Genomic DNA, 17,679 nt, shown 5'->3' with positions numbered 1-17,679 from the left:
AAATAAAGGACAAACCGAAGATTAATTTTGTTTATGGAAGTGTCGAACAGAGGCTGTCCTGGGCTGATATAGCTTCTGAAAAGAACCCACACAGAGATGCCAGCTTTCAGTCTGCTTGTGAGAATCATCAGAGATCGCACAGAAAGGAATGTACGACTACAACAAGATGGAGAAAAAAGTAATAAAGGACTATCCGGATTGAAGTGGATAGAACTGATTAATTAATGCAGTAAAATAAGTGATGTCTGGACTTTTTGGACTCGTGCGGAGCTTGATATATGGGTACCTTCAAAAATTTAAAAATTGTCTGTATAATTTGGAACCAATGTGTTACTGGAAAAATCCGAGGGCTCCCTTGGACAAAAAGCAAAGGCACCAACCAGAGTAAATTGAAGCAAATCAGCAGCCTGTAGGCTTGGTCTTTATTGAAGAAAGACTGTCGCGACAGGGTGCTCCCCTCATTTGCAGGTGAGAGGAAAGACAAAGAAAAATAGTGTGCAAGGTCTTATAAAAACTTTTGAAATTCCCCTCCTCTAGGTCAAGCCTGTTGGTGATAAGCAGCGTCCCGTGCACAGCGGAAGGATGAGGAGTACGTGCCACATACTCTATATTGCTTTATTTACACTTCAAAGCTGGTATGTTACAGAAAAACATCTTGCCTCTGCCGGAGCAGAGAAAAGCATCCTCTCTCCTCTAAAGCACGGAGAGAACAACACACTGAACTGCAAAGAACAGTGAAAAACAGGAAACCAGTGTACGTCACATCCAGTCTCCCTTTCCCGTGGAAAACCCAACAGTAACTGACTGTGGAATGTAAACATTGTCTTGTGACAAGCACTTTCGCTGCTCAGTGAAGGAAGCAGAAACCAACATCCTCCCCCTTTCTGTGAACATCACTGGGCAGCGTGTTCGTACAATATCAGTACAAACCCAACTTCTGCACATAGGTACAGTGTTGATCCCTTGATACAATCTTGGACAATACATCAGCAGGAATTTCATTACCTGGCATATAGGACACCGTTACGAGTCCCTTCTGAATACGTTCCCTAGCATGTTGCAACTTCAATTGCAAGTGCTTCGTGCTTTGCTTACAACCTTCAGAATTCAGCAAAGCCAAACATGCTTTGTTGTCCTGGTAAACCTGGATTGGACATTTGACAGGAATTTTCATGTCTTTGCACAATTGTAATAACCATTCACAATCTTTAAGTGAATAAGACAGTGCATTCAGTTCAGCTTCACAAGTACTTAAGCTAACTGTTGTTTGCTTCTTGCATGACCAATCAAATAGACCCTGATTGTACTTATAGCAAACTCCAGACGTACTTTTCCTGTCTGTAGTGTCACTTCCAAAACTTGCATCTGCAAATATCTCAAGACCACCAGACTTCTGATTGTTAAATCTCAGTCTGTAATGCATAGTGCCTTTCAAATACCGTGCTATGCGTTTCAGAGCTTTCCAATCCTTAACAGTAGGATTGTTGACTTGTCTGTTTAGCAAATTACAGCTAACAGCAATGTCTGGTCTTGAACATCTGGCAATGAAGTTTAGCTTGCCTAGCACACTTCTGTACAGTGTAGTGTCAGAAAATGCTTCTTGAGTGTCATCTAGCTGATAACCTGTTGTCATCGGTGTGTCTACAGGGTTAGCATCCATCAGGTTTAGTTTGCTTAACACATCAGCAATTTTCCGTGACTGGTGTACTAGAATGTTACCATCTTGATCTCTCTCTATTTCCAGAGATAGGTAGTTGCTTACCTCACCAAGATCTTTCATGTCAAAGTGCTCTTTCAGTTGAGCTAGGGCGTTATTGTACGTTGTGACATCCTTCCAAAAGAATAAAAGATCATCAACATAAAACAAACAATACAGTTTCTTTTGCCCCTCCTCTTTGACAAATACACATGGATCAGCTTTCCCTTGCTTAAAACCGAGAGAAAACAATACTTCAGTGAGTTTTGTGTACCAACACCGTGCACTTTGTTTGAGACCATAAAGGGACTTATTCAGAGCACAAACAAATCCCTGTTTTACCTGTACGCCATCAGGTGGAAGCATATAAAGTGATTCATCTAGAGATCCGTACAGAAAAGCTGTATTCACATCATGGTGACTAATGTGTAGATTCTCTTCTGCAGCTAGCTTGAGCATAAGCCTAATGCTCTCATACCTCACTGTGGGTGAGTAGGTCTCGTGATAGTCTTCACCTGGTACCTGTGCAAAACCTCTGGCTACCAATCTGGCTTTGTGTCTGACTATCTTGCCATTTTGATCAGTCTTCGCTTTGAAGACCCATTTGCTTCCAAGCAGTTTCATTCCTGGAACTACTGGAACTAGGTCCCATGTTTTGTTCCTTTCCAAGGAATCAAGCTCAGCCTTCATGGCATTTAACCATGGCTCAGCTTCCTTTGAATCCAAATCCTGGATTTCTTGGAAACTTGAAGGTTCAAATACCTTCTTGGAGCTTTTAACAGCTGTTACTGCTATCTTAGCAAACTCATCAGCAAATCTCTTTGGAGGTCTGCCTTTTGTGGCTCTCTGTGACCTACGAATTAGCCTTAAGTCTTCAACACTTTCCTCTTTCTTCTTAGGAGAAAAGTGGCCTATTGTGAACAATGGTTCTTCCAATTCTTGATCAGAGCTTTCAGAGGGTCGCATAGAGGCTTTCGCACTCTTGAAATCCTCTGAATCACCCGATTCAGTTTCAGACTCAGAATCAGAACCTTCATCAGTGGGTGTGGGTTGTTGCGGTTGCTTTTGACTATCCTCAGTCTCATCACTGTCATCAGGATAACATTGGAAAATTCCCACATTCTCCCCCCACTTGGAATTGTACTCAACACTTCTTGTGAGCTTAATTGTCTTAGAGTCAGTCATCATTATTCTGTAAGACCCTTTCTGATAACCTAGAAAGATACCATGCAATCCACGCTTGTCTAACTTGGAGTTTTGTGGTGAGTGAACCCACATGTCAGAACCAAAAACTTTCATGTGTTTGATGTATGGCTTCTTGCCAAACATCTTCTCATAGGGGGTACAACCAGTCGCTGAAGATAACCTGCGATTATAACTGTAAACAAAACACGAGAGAGATTCAGCCCAATAACTCTCTGGAAGATTGGCATCATGCAGCAAGGTTTTTAACCCTTGAAGCAATGTTTGATTTGCTCGTTCCGCAAGTCCATTCTGCCATGGCGAGCGAGGACTAGACAAATCGTGTTGAATTCCTTTCTCAGTCAGAAAAGCTTCAAACTGCTGAGAAGTGAATTCTCCCCCGCGATCAGTGAAAAGAATCTTTATCTTCTTACCATGCACATTTTCCAACCAAGCACAGAATTCCTTGAACCTAGGAAAAGCCTCTGATTTCTGCTTAAGATTGTACACATAAATATACCTGGAAAATGCATCAATGAGAACCATGAAGTACCTGTTTCCACCCAAAGAGGGCGCTAGTGGTCCAACCAAATCAGCATGAACAACCTGGTATGGTTCTGTAGCTTGCCTACTAGACACCTTACCTTTCGCAGCCATTTTTACCTTGTTTGCTGTGCATGCCTTGCACTTCATGTGGTACCTGCAGGGTTTAATAGTCATACCTTCAACCAAGGCAGGCATTTTAGATACTGCCTCAAAATGCAAATGACCAAATTTTCGATGAAAATCGTGAATACATTCTGCATGCAAACTTTTGTTAGAACCTGCAATGCAACAAGTGTCATCCTGCACAACATCATCAAAATACAAAACATACAAACGATCAACATATTCAGCATACAATACATAATCATTTTTCTTTGTGATGATGCACCTTTTGTTCTTAAAGGAAACGTCAATTTTCCGCTCATTCAGCTGTCCAACGCTGAGCAGATTATGTTTGGCATCCGGTACATAAAGCACATCCTGTATCGATAAGTTCAAACTGTGAAGAACAACAGTTCCGTAGCCTTTACTGGGGATTGTGTGGTCATCCGCCTGGTGAATCGCACCTTCCTGCGGTGTAAAAGACACGAACAGTCGCTTATCGTTGCACATGTGGTGGGTCGCCGCTGAATCAACAACGAAGAAAGATCTAGACGTCTTCTGGACCTCTGCAACCTTTGGAGTGAAGCGTGAGACCATTGCCTTGTGCTGCGTTGTCCTGGACACCGGACCTTTGCCTCGGCCTTTTCCACGCGATGAGCTTTCGCTGCGCTGCTCTGTCTTGGCCCTGGGATATCTGCATTCCCTTTTCATATGGCCTAGACGTCCACACGAGTAGCATTTCACTGCCTTCAAAGCTTTGGCGCCATCTGGTGGTTCCACTGCACTATGGGACGACGTCTGTGAAGTCTCCCCCTTGCCCATGCAGCTATCACCCTGGCGGTCTGCTTCATTCTGAATCACGGCAGTATCACAGGCTACTGTGAGTTGAGCATTTGGCTGATCAGTGGTATCAAATTCCACACTTGCCTCAGCCAGCCTTCTGCAGCTAGCCATCATGACTCTGGCATTAGCCTTCTGCGTCATCTCTGCTGCTTTAAATCAAGCTGCTTTATACAAGCTGTGTCTGTGCTGCTTCATTTCAAAGGCAAGTTCAAAACAGCCTCTGCCTGTGAGCCTGTGCCACTCTGCTTATCTGCAGCTGCTTCAAAACTCATTCCAAAGGCAAGTTCAAAAGTGCTTTCTCTCTGCTGCCTTAAATTCATGCTGCGTCACTATTGCAGCTGCTTTACTCCAAGAGCACTTTTAAAAGTTACTTTCGATTTCCCCAGCATAGGAAATTGTTCCTTTTAGCCTTTGCCTGTGCCCGGCAAAACGGCCTTAATAGTTCAAAGTCCAGCCATAAAGCCATTAATTAGAAGCTGGCAGGCTGCCCGGAGCAGTAGCACATACCTCATCAATCATCTTGACGCGCAGAGCAGATTCCGTTCCGATCTGTCCCTCTGCATTCCGATCCGACTTCTGGAGCCCATAACCATGTGTTGGTGATAAGCAGCGTCCCGTGCACAGCGGAAGGATGAGGAGTACGTGCCACATACTCTATATTGCTTTATTTACACTTCAAAGCTGGTATGTTACAGAAAAACATCTTGCCTCTGCCGGGCAGAGAAAAGCATCCTCTCTCCTCTAAAGCACGGAGAGAACAACACACTGAACTGCAAAGAACAGTAAAAAACAGGAAACCAGTGTACGTCACATCCAGTCTCCCTTTCCCGTGGGAAAACCCAACAGTAACTGACTGTGGAATGTAAACATTGTCTTGTGACAAGCACTTTCGCTGCTCAGTGAAGGAAGCAGAAACCAACAAAGCCCACCCCCAGAAACATCATGCATACATTACAGAAAGGAGGGGTTGAGGGAGGAGTTGGTGGTAACCTGAGTGTATTGTCACCTGGCTGGTTTCTCCTTTCCCCCCTCCCCATGAGTCACTTCCAGGAGACAAAGGGGAGTTTGCAGTTTCCTGCCCCCAGAGGGAAGATCTGATCATTGTCCTTTGTTTCAGTCCATGCTGAATCCACTCCCATATGCAAGTTTTTTGTGATCTTGATTGTCTTCTTTCTGGGATCATCAGGGTTGGCATAGCAACTGGGCAGGGCTCCTGTGGATGTGCTGGTATGGTGAAGGGATTATGGCTGACCAGAACCAAGCCACCCCCTTTTGATAGTCCTTGTCATATGGAGTAAAATAAAAATGGAACGGTGCAAATCCGATGTATGGTTGATTTTTCTATGAATTTATAACAGAAATGTAGCGTATGTAGTGTGTGAGTGTGTGTGTGTGTGTGTGTGTGTGTGTGTGTGAAGTTTGTACAAACAGAATGATTGGGGTGGGGTGGGGGTTTCCTGCTACAAATGTGATGTGATCGGCCTGTTAATAAAAATTATTTTTTAAAAAAAAGATAACAGAGAGGGGGGGATTTTTGGCTTCAACTGCCAAAGGGTTTTCCCCCTCTTTTTGCTTGCTTGCTGGAAATAGGGTAAAGGCCGGTGGTGATTTCTTATGCACAGATATGGAAAAGCAGAAGTAATCTTTACATGGACCTAGGAAGGGTTGTGCCCATGCTCATTGGTTTGATTTTGCTGCAGTATATGAATATGTAATGTTTAATGCTGTTTGGAATAAGCTATATAAACCCAAAGCCCCCAGGGCTCATTGCCCAGTCACTGGAAACCATTCCACTGGGTCTTTATTGCTCAGCAATAAATTTTTACTTTCTTTTTCTCTATTTCTGTGGGATCACGTACACACAGGAAAGAACTTATTGATGCCAAATCACTGGCCAAGCTCTTTCCTCCAGGCCTGCCCAGGTGGCAGACTATGCAAACCAAGGTCCTATTGTTTTCTTGTTGTAGGTGCTTAGAATGTGCTTCTCAATGCATATCCTGTATTTGCATGTTCCCCCTCACATACCCCATATGTTAATCATGTATAACCCTCCCCTTTTCTGATGTAGTGATGATGTAGTAGTGATGTAGTGATGATGTTTTTCAAACTGTAGCTTGGGAGATGGTGGGAAGTTATAAAAGTCCTTGTCACCCCATCCTCAAGGTTCAATCTCCTTTTGAACCTGTTGCGCAAGAAACTCAGATCTTCAGCAATTTGCTCTGGTTGGTGGCTGGACGCCTCCTTTGTTCTGCAGGGACCCATGGACTCTGCCCGATGAGCTAGGTGGCTGAGCAGACTCACACCTAGATTTTCCGTAATATTTGGTGCCCAACCAACGTGGGGCTTGCGGTTCTCCTGTATGGCTGACTGGGGCCCCCAAAATCTTCAGCCAGCATGGGCCCTTTTGCCTGGGAAAATCCTTTTGGACCCCCGGCCATCTTCAGGGGTAGTAATCAGCTAGCCTTGAGGGGCCCAGCCAGGGAGCAAGTTAAGATCCAGCTGGCTTATTCATCAATCCTGGAATCACAACAGAAGACGCGTGAGTATAGGTGAAAATCCAGTGCACTGGTGGAAAGGGAGTGGTGATCTCCTGGCAACTGAATTCTCTGCTCTCTTATCTATCATTCTTCCTTACCTTTCTCTTGGTCTAGATTGTGAGAAAGCCCTTGGACCACTGCTCAACTCGAGAAGGGAGTTCTGAGCTCTATCTCTTTATCTTAAAACCTCCAGCCAGCTGCACCAATTGAGAGCCCAAAAGTAAGACAGAGAGGACCAGCTTAAAAACCCACCTCACCGCAATGGGCATCTCATTGAAAGCAAGGGGTTGGAGCTCTTTTTCTGAACTTCCAGCCAGACACCCCATTAGGAACCTGAAAATAAGACAGAGAGGACTGGCTCAAAAACCCACCTCTCTGCAAACAGGTGTCCTATTGAAAGCAAGGGACTGGAAGGGACCGTCTTTCTATCCTTACCCCAGCCGCACCAGTCGAGTCACGTAACACGTGTATCGTGTGTGAGCCCGCTTCTGAAAGCAAGGGGGGTATTCCAGATCAAAAAACTCTATCCAGGGGTCGCCTGAGCTGGCATAACACTGCTCTGGCATCCAGTAGGGTCCCTTTCTTAAGTTTGCAATGATAGGTAGGGGAGCTCTGGGGGAAAAACCAGATAGCTCAGGACTCGGGAGAAACCTTGTGATATTGTTAGCTAATGGAGGATAGAAGAAACAGTAGGAAAAACCCTTATATACCTTAATTGAAACCCTTACCTACCCCTCTTTCTGTTGGAAATTCAAGCCCTTCTCATGAGAAGCTGGCAGCAGTCCAGGCACCCGGCTTGATTCCCTGTTGACCTCCCTGGCTGCATTCCCCAGCAGACGCAGGCAAGGTCTCAATCGGCGATTTTTCTCAAACGTGAGAAGAACACACACCCCTTTCCTGCCTCTCCCAGGCAGGGGAAAGAGATAGATAGAAACGTATTTACATGCTTTTATTTCTGTCTTTGCAGCGTTACGAAAAACATGACTGCTCTCTTCAAATTCCAGCAGTGTTGTGACTAAAACTTCCTGTACATCCTGTACAGCTCATATTACACTGTGAGGTAATTCCGGTGCTGCGCACTGTGAAATGACTGCCCCTCTGTTCCCACAGCAGTCCCAACATTCCCATCATGTGTAACTTTGCAGCTGCATTGCTTCATTATCGTAACACTTTCCCCTTTTTCTATCTTAGACACACGTGAATTAAGAAATGGGTACCCAAGCTTCAAAACATGAGCGGGCTCCCTCTAGGAGGAAGGCTTCACAGAAGCCATCCCAATCCCAGAGGGACCCTGACTCCCCTCTTGAATTTGTACTAACATACTGGAAATCAATACCAGGACATAGACTACTGTCCTACTACTTCCTACATTTGGCTTTTGGCACAAGGACCCAAGCCTCACACCCAAAAACATGGAAGAAATCTACCTTCCATTTCTTACCATAGAACAGAAAAGAGGGTGTGTCACCTACAACGGAGTTGTAAGAACGATTCAGAGTGACGTTCCCTGTTTTCCAAGCTTCCACCCAGAAGCGTTGTGGTAAGCCTGAATCAAAAAGCATTCCCTCCATCGCTTCCTGGAGCGTTCTGTTCTGCCTTTCTGCCACCCCATTCTCCTGTGGTGAGTGCGAAATTGTCACCCTGTGACGTATCCCTTTCTGGCGAAAGTAATTCTGCAACGCGGACCCAGTCAACTCCCCACCACGACCTGATTGAAAACTGCAGACCCTCAGTGAGAACTGGAGTTCCACTGCGGGGACCCTCAGCATGGTGGCAGCCTCCCCCTTTCCTTCAGAGGTATCACTCAGCTGTTTCTAGAGTAGTCATCTATCAGACTCAAAGCATATTTAGCCCCACCCAGACTTGCAACAGACATAGGGCCACAGATGTCTGCATGAACCAACTCAAAAGGTTTTGGGGTTACCCTGTCAGACCTTTTGTTAGAGGGGCTTTTTCCTCTGGTGGCAGATGACAGAAACTACGACACCACAAGACCAGTGTAAAACCAAATGAAATGTTTTATTACAAAACAACAAACAACAAAGCTTCTGGGTGTTTTTCCTTGCAGGCAAATTCAAACTGCCACGCCCCAGATGGTGTGATGTGGCATCCCTGTCAGTTCCCTTGGGACCTTTTCTTGCCTTCCCACACCAGGCCGTTCCCCTAATCTGGTTGCCTGGGGCAATGGCCTTGGAGGCATACTGAGCAGTTTCCTTGGGGCAATGTTTACACAGGTGGGTCTCTGAGCCACAACGATAACAACGGCGTGTAACAACGGCATGTAGCAAAGTCCTTCACGGTGTCCTCTTTCACTGCCCCCCCACTCTTGGAAGCAGGACAGCTTGGGCCGGCTAACCCTCCTCTGTCTGCCAACATTCTTCCTCATTGCATAGTCGACCTGAGACAAACTGGAACGTTAACTGGGATGGGCATTGCTTCAAGAGTTAAGCACAAGTTCTCATACCTCTTGTCTAAAGGAGCTCAGAAGAATTTAGACTTAACTCCTCTGGAAAAACCACATTTAGCTGATGTAATTTATTGAACACAGCTAGCATCTTTGTAATGCGTTCACAGATGCTGTCGCCAGGCCATGGTTTCATCTCAAAAAGGCTTCTGGTGACATGGATCTTGGCTCCCACTGTGGTTCGGTGTTGAACCCACTCCAGCGCCTGCCAAATCACCTGGGCATTCTCTAACCCTTCAACATGGGGTAACTGTGAGGTGTCTATGCTCAACACTAGCAATCCCATTGCTCTCTGGTCTTTCCTCAGCTCAGCAGCAGCTGCCGCTATCGCAGGCGCAGCTGTGCCGGCCGCTGCTGGGACCAGAGGAGCTTGAGTGCAGGCCCATAGACCCGTGGCTGTAAGCCAGGCCTTAGCTCTTTGGGACCATTCCTCCCATTTCTGCCCATCAAGTCTCTCAAATGTGACAGCGTAGGACTCCTGGACTTCCGCCATCTTCCCCTGGGGCTAGCTTACTCATGCCTCACACTGCAGTAGCTCCTTCCCCAGCAAGTTCCACTGCCCTCAGGCAGGTCCTCCAGCTGGACTTGCTTCACACACAGGCACAACCACGCAGCTGACTCCATAACCTGTGAGATTTAATGTCCGGCACACTTCCACTGCGACTCAGTGCTTTTCCCGGTGTCTAGCAGAGTTTGCAAACATCGGTGTGGCCTGTGTGAAGAAAGCTCAGGCATGCAGAAAAGACTCCGTACGCAGCTTCTTTCTAATCTAAGAAGCTTTATCGTACAGCGGCAAAATAAATCAGCAATACGGGAGAAAGAGCTGACATGCTGTCTCTCCCCTTCACAGCAAAACAGAAAGTAAAGTATTTCACATAACAAAGCGTACAAATCCCCTATGTGAACACACCCCCAGTGACAGGACATAACTTCCTGAGCTATTAACCCTATAAGCTCTGGGTCTCCTCACCCCCCCTCTCATCCTGTACCACTGGGATGAATGTAAGCACTACCACTTACCCCAACCCAACCCTTCACAGAACTCCCCCTGTTTTTGGAAGCTCAAAGGTTTAGTGAACCCATCTGCCAGAATCTTCTGGCTCAGACAGTACTTCAGCTTCATTAAGCTGTCTGAACACTCTGACATACATTTTGGAAACATATGTCCAAATGTCTGGTTCTGAACTTAAACAGAAAGTAAAGTAGTTCAAATAACAAAGTGTACAAACCTCATATGTGAACACCCCCCCCCCAGCGACAGGATGTAACTTCCCAAGCTATTAACCCTATAAGCTCTGGGTCTCCTACAGTATGATGTATCTAGGGGGTGGTTTTGGGCTACACCCCTTCTGTGATGTACCTCATTCAGCCCACATTTTACCAGCTTCCTCATATAAATATCACAGAGGACTTTTCAAAAGCTTTATTGAAACAAAGTTTGTAACTCCATCCCCCCCAAAAAGGGGGGGAAGGGAGAACGTTAGAGAAGGAGAGGTTTCAGATGGAGACAGGTTTAACATTGGTTAAAAAAGTGAAATACCTGGGGGTAAATATGACTGCTAAGAATTTAAATTTATTTAAAGATAACTATGAGAAATGCTGGTTAGAGGTGAAAAAGGATCTTGAAATATGGTCAAATTTGAAGCTTTCCTTGCTTGGTCGAATTGCTGTTATAAAAATGAATGTATTGCCAAGAATGCTGTTTTTGTTTCAATCACTGCAAATTTTGGACAAAATGGACTGTTTCAAGAAGTGGCAGAGTTACATATCTAGATTTGTCTGGCAGGGCAAGAGGCCCAGAATAAAATTTAAGATATTAACTGATGCAAAGGATAGAGGTGGATTTGCCCTGCCAGACCTTAAACTCTACTATGAATCAGCAGCATTTTGCTGGCTGAAAGAATGGCTGCTTCTTGAGAACACAGACATTTTGGATTTAGAAGGTTTTGATAATGTTTTTGGGTGGCATGCATATTTGTGGTATGACAAGGTTAAAGCACATAAGGCATTTAAAAACCATATTGTCAGAAGAGCATTGTTTAATGTCTGGACAAGATATAAAGACTTACTTGAAAATAAAACCCCAAGGTGGCTATCACCTATGGAAGCGAAGGCTCTGAAAAAACTCAATATGGAGGCCAATTGGCCAAAATATTGGGAGATTCTGGAACAGGAGGGTGATAAATTGAAATTGCAGAGTTTTGAGAAGCTTAAGGATAAAGTGCGAGACTGACTTCATTATTTTCAAATAAGGGAGGCTTACAATTTGGATAAAAAAATTGGCTTCCAGGTGGAAAAATCAAAATTGGAAAGAGAGCTACTAGAACCCAAAACTAAGATACTATCAAGAATGTATAACTTGCTGTTGAAATGGAATACTGAGGAAGAAACGGTAAAATCTGTTATGATAAAATGGGCACAAGATGTTGGACATAACATTATGTTTGCTGACTGGGAACAGTTGTGGACCACAGGTATGAAATTCACGGCATGTAATGCCTTAAGAGAGAATATTATGAAAATGATGTACAGGTGGTACATGACTCCAGTCAAGCTTGCAAAAATCTATCATCTGCCTGATAATAAATGTTGGAAATGTAAAGAGACTGAAGGTACATTCTTTCACCTTTGGTGGACGTACCCAAAGATTAAGGCTTTCTGGGAGATGATCTATAATGAAATGAAAAAGGTATTTAAATATACCTTTCATAAGAAACCAGAGGCCTTTCTCCTGGGCATGGTCGGCCAATTGGTGCCAAAGAAGGATAGAACTTTCTTTATGTATGCTACAGCAGCAGCAAGAATACTCATCACAAAGTATTGGAAGACACAAGACCTGCCCACCTTGGAAGAATGGCAGATGAAGGTGATAGAATATATGGGACTGGCAGAAATGACTGGCAGAATCCGAGACCCAGGGAGAGGAGTTGGTGGAAGAAGACTGGAAGAAATTTAAAGACTATTTACAGAAACACTATAAAATTATTGAATGTTAATGATGTTGAAATGAAATGAAGAGGTTTCAGCAATAAGGCAAAGGAATATGTAAAAATGGATTGATATTAGATGAAAATTTGAAGTTATAATATGTGAAGATAAAGAAATTAAGGGTAAATTAAGAGGGTATGGATTTGCTGAACTAATTATTAAATGGAATACAAAAAAGGGAGGTGTGAGGAAGTCATGAAAATAAGTAAATGAGTGGTAAGATAATAGAGGGATTTAGTTTTAACTACTTTCACTTTTCTTTGCTATTTTTATCTTGTACTTTCTGTATTTATTTTTTTTACTAATTTTGTAAATTTTTTTCTTGTTGGAAAATTTAATAAATATCATTTTTTTAAAAAAGGAGAAAAGGAGAGATTTCTCTCGCTTGTCTTGTTTTTGAGAAAGACATGCTTTCATCCTGTATGTTTGTAATGTAAAATTTTCAGATGAAGGGCAAATAAATTTTAAAAAGCATAAATGAGGATCTTGGCAAGCTGGAACATGTGCAAAGGAAGGAGATTTATGTCTTTATTTAATCTGTAAACAACCCGACCCAGTGGTGCCGACTTGAATAAAATATTGGTGGAGGGCCAGGTAATTCCCGCCTTGCAATATCAATCACAGGATGCATGCACACCATTTGAATGGCAATGCCTATAATGGCAGTGACTTTTTAAAAAAGTAATATTTTGAGCCCGTAGTTCAATTTCCCAGCAGCTCCGCTTGCCCTGGAGAACACTTCTAGCATTCCATCTCCTCTACCTGTGACATTGTTCAGCAGTGGGGAAAGTGACCTCTTCACACCGATGTCCATTTGGGATGGCCCTTTCCAGGCTTTTCCCTGCCCCTTGTGTTTGTCTTTCATTTGTTCTCCTGTGTGTGTTGCCAGTAGAAGCCACAATTCTGTGGGTACTCTAGGTGGTGCAGAAAGCACCTAGAAGCTGACTAGAGGTTGAAGGGCCGATCAAACTTCAGTTTTGTGCTCTATAAATTCCAATTAGGAGTACTGGGGGTGGTTCAGATTCTGGGGCAGTGCTTTTGGCCAGCAGAGGGAATCACAGGGCCAGCCTACTTTCCCTTTAAAGCAAACTTGGGTCTCCAGCTGTTTTTGGACTACAACTCGCATCATCCCTAGCTAGCAGGACCAATGGGGAGGGATGATGGAAACTGTAGTCCGGGAGCTGTTGGGGACCCAAGTTTGGGAAAGCCTCCTTTCAAGCAACTTTTTCATTTTGCCCACAAAGATGGGACCTGTCCATGTTTGTATTTCCTTGTATTTTGTTTTTCTCATGACCTTTGTGCGTTTTTTTATTTTTTTATTTTTTAAGAGGGCAAATTGAAAGAGAAATTGTATGGCAAGTTGCAGAAGAATAAAAGGTTGTGTTTGAAAAACACACACCAAAAACTGGGGGGTGGCATCCTTAATTATTTTACTGGGGGTGGGGCAAAGACCACTAGGCCTTTAAGAGTTGGCGCCTATTCCCTACACCCACAGGTCTCAGGAATGTTACAACACAAAAACAAAACACCACGTTAAAAGAGCATTAGATGTCAATCAACCAAAGGCCTGCTTATAAAGGTGTGGATTTAAAGGTAAAGGGACCCCTGACCATTAGGTCCAGTCGTGACCGACTCTTGGGTTGCAACGCTCATCTCACTTTATGAGATGTACAGCTTCCGGGTCATGTGGCCAGCAGCGCACGGAAACGCTGTTTACCTTCCCGCCGGAGCAGTACCTATTTATCTACTTGCACTTTTGTGTGCTTTTGAACTGCTAGGTCGGCAGGAGCAGAGACCGAGCAACGGGAGCTCACCCCATCACAGGGATTTGAACCGCCGACCTTCTGATCGGCAAGTCCTAGGCTCTATGGTTTAACCCTTTGCCCGGCTCCTAAAGCTGTATAATGGTTTTGCCGACCTTTGTATGGATTCTTTGATGGGAAGTTAGTTTGCTGCTCTGATTGAAGCTCTTTCCACATTCCACACGCTGATAGAGATTCTCCCCTGTATGAATTCTTTGATGGAAAGTGATACTGTGGCTATGACTGAAGCACTTCCCACATTCAAAGCACTGATAGGGTTTTCCCCTGTATGATTTTTTTTTAAAAAATATTTTTTATTAAACAATTTCAGCATAACAATTTATCCACCCTCATAATCAATTACATTATTTCCCCCCTTCCCCCCAACCCTCCCTCTCCCACCCACCATGGACTTCCCTCAGCTCCCCTCCCTCATTTCTTTGCATATATTGTTTTCTGCATGTTATAAAATTGTACATCTCCTTGCCTTATCTATCATGTGTTCAACTAATAAATTTATGGATGTTTATTCAAAACCTGCCAAGGACTCCAGTTTATTTTGATGTCTTTTTAGATAATTTGTAAAAGGTTCCCATTCTTCCTTGAAGTCACAGTTGTCCTTTTCAAACAGTTTATATGTCCATTTAGGCAATTCCGCATAGGTCATCAATTTTTCTTGCCACTGTTCCTTCATTGGGATTTCCTCATTCTTCCATCCTTCTGCAAACAAGACTCTCGCCACTGTTTTAGCATACATAAATAAATTCTTTCTTTCTTTTCCTTGGCAGGTCTTGTCCTCCAATCCCTAACAAGAATACTTCTGGGGTTTTTAACATATGTCAATTTGAACATTTTTTTCAATTCATTATATATCATTTCCCACAATTTTTAAACTTCTCTACATTCCCACCACATGTGATTATAAGTCCCTTCTTTTTCTTTATATTTCCAACATATATCTGACCCAGTTTTATACATTTTTGCTATCAGTACTGGTGTAATATACGAACTATACATCATTTTCATATAGTTTTCTTTCAAAAGAATACATCATTTTCATATAGTTTTCTTTCAAATCTACTTTCCACAATTTTTCCCAGTCCTCAAATTGTATGTTATGTCCTACATCTGGTGCCCATTTGATCATGACCATTTTTTTCCTCCTCATCTTTTGTTTCCTGTTCTAGCAAAATATTATACACTTTCTTCAGCTGCTTCACTTCTTCTATAACTACCTTTTGAAATCTAGAAAATGTATAACTAAATGCTTTCTTATTATCTTCCTCGTACATTCCATGTAATTGTTTGTAGTGTAACCAACTCTGCAAATAATCTTTTATTTCCTCATAGTCTTTTAATTTCCATTTCCCTTCTTGATTCTTCAGCTAATCTCTGTATGTATGCCACATCCCTTTCTCTCTCTCCTGTATGAATTCTTTGATGGGAAGTGAGAGAGGAACTCTTAATGAAGCTCTTTCCACATTCCACACACTGATAGGGTTTCTCCCCTGTATGAATTCTTTGATGGAAAGTGAGAGAGGAACTCTTAATGAAGCTCTTTCCACATTCCACACACTGATAGGGTTTCTCCCCTGTATGAATTCTTTGATGGAAAGTGAGAGTGGAGCTCTGACTGAAGCTCTTTCCACATTCCACACACTGATATGGTTTCTCCCCTGTATGAATTCTCTGATGCTTAGTGAGATCGGAGCTTTTTCTGAAGCTCTTTCCGCATTCCACACACTGATAGGGTTTCTCCCCTGTATGAATTCTTTGATGGGAAGTGAGAGAGGAGCTATTAGTGAAGCTCTTTCCACATTCCACACACTGATAGGGTTTCTCCCCTGTATGAATTCTTTGATGGAAAGTAAGAGAGGAGCTCTGACTGAAGCTCTTTCCACATTCCATACACTGATAGGGTTTCTCCCCTGTATGAATTCTTTGATGGGAAGTGAGAGAGGAGCTATCAGTGAAGCTCTTTCCACATTCCACACACTGATATGGTTTCTCCCCTGTATGAATTCTTTGATGGAAAGTGAGAGAGGAGCTCTGATTGAAGCTCTTTCCACATTCCACACACTGATAGGGTTTCTCCCCTGTATGAATTCTCTGATGCTTGGTGAGATCAGAGCTCATCCTGAAGCTCTTTCCACATTCCCCACACTGATAGGGTTTCTCCCCTGTATGAATTCTTTGATGGGAAGTGAGAGAGGAGTTATGAGTGTAGCTCTTTCCACATTCCCCACACTGATAGGGTTTCTCCCCTGTATGAATTCTGTGATGGGAAGTGAGGGAGGAGCTATCTGTAAAGCTCTTTCCACATTCCATGCACTGATAGGGTTTCTCCCCTTTGTGAATTCTTTGATGGGAAGTGAGATGGGCACTCTGACTGAAGCTCTTTCCACATTCCGCACACTGATAGGGTTTCTCCCCTGTATGAATTCTTTGATGGGAAGTGAGATCGGAGCTCTTCCTAAAGCTCTTTCCACATTCCACACACTGATAGGGTTTCTCCCCTGTATGAATTTTTTGATGGAAAATGAGACTGTGGCTGTGACTGAAGCTCTTTCCACATTCCACACACTGATAGGGTTTCTCCCCTGTATGAACTCTTTGATGGGAAGTGAGTTTGGAACTATCAGTGAAGCTTTTTCCACAATCCACACACTTATAGGGTTTCTCCCCTGTATGAATTCTTTGATGAGAAATGAGATGGGAGCTCTGACTGAAGCTCTTTCCACATTCCACACACTGATAGGGCTTCTCCCCTGTATGAATTCTTTGATGGGTGGTGAGATCGGAGCTCCTCCTGAATCTCTTTCCACATTCCACACACTGATAGGGCTTCTCCCCTGTATGAATTATTTGATCGGAAGTGAGATTGGAACTCTGACGGAAGCTCTTTCCACATTCCATGCACTGATAGAGTTTCTTTCCAATGAAATTTTGTTCATGGGAAGTGGAATGGGAGCTCTGACTGCAGTTTTTTCCACAGTCCAAATTTTTACATGGCTTCTCCACTCTGGGGATTTTGTCATGGTCACCTTTGTTCTCGATTTCCAATTCATCACAATCTGCAATGGAAACAAAAAGGGATTAGAGCCTTAGGAACAAATGGAGAAGAACTGAAGATCATTGGGTGTGTGTTCATTACCTGTGTTGTTTGTTTATTATAAGATTCTGATGAGTTGTTGAATGTTGCTTTATTTGATATACAGTAGTGGTCAAAATTGTGGAAGGCTTTTAGAAAAAAGTGTATTTCAGAGGTTTGATGGCTCAAAACACCACTTCTTTTGGAGTAATATCATAAAATTATATATCAATGGAAAGATAATTTAATCAAGAAAGCAATCCAACAAAGTTTCTTCAATTACCTGTATTTTATCAAACGTTATGGCCAAATAACCAGAAAAAGGAGGCACCACTTGCTTAGGTTGACAATTTCAGTGTGTTATTTGATTGCTATCAAGTTAGTTGGTTTTTTGTGTTCTTTCATTTAGTGAGGTTGTAAAACAATTA

At 43.2% G+C, this 17,679-nt stretch overlaps 1 protein-coding gene and 1 long non-coding RNA gene across 2 annotated transcripts in view; both read right to left on the bottom strand.

Annotated features, from left to right (window-relative positions):
• Positions 1–590: 590 nt before the first annotated feature.
• Positions 591–5,211, bottom strand: LOC310844002. Its single transcript, XR_014563870.1, has 2 exons — positions 5,151–5,211; positions 591–717 (listed from the first exon to the last, which is right to left on the bottom strand). It is a non-coding gene; the product is annotated as an uncharacterized lncRNA (long non-coding RNA).
• A 9,376-nt stretch (positions 5,212–14,587) lies between these two features.
• Positions 14,588–17,679, bottom strand: part of LOC310843318 (uncharacterized protein) — a 133,641-nt gene continuing 130,549 nt past the window's right edge. The window contains exon 6 of the mRNA XM_083736483.1: positions 14,588–17,234. Within this exon, the coding sequence (XP_083592609.1) occupies positions 15,505–17,234 (1,730 nt within the window). The 3' untranslated portion in view covers positions 14,588–15,504. The remainder of the gene's footprint in view (positions 17,235–17,679) is intronic.

The sequence above is a fragment of the Podarcis gaigeae genome (genome assembly GCF_964106915.1).
Source record: "Podarcis gaigeae genome assembly, chromosome: 4".
Classification (NCBI taxonomy): domain Eukaryota; kingdom Metazoa; phylum Chordata; class Lepidosauria; order Squamata; family Lacertidae; genus Podarcis; species Podarcis gaigeae.
Note: the sequence above shows the minus strand (reverse complement) of the source record. Positions and strands in the feature narration are given on the sequence as shown.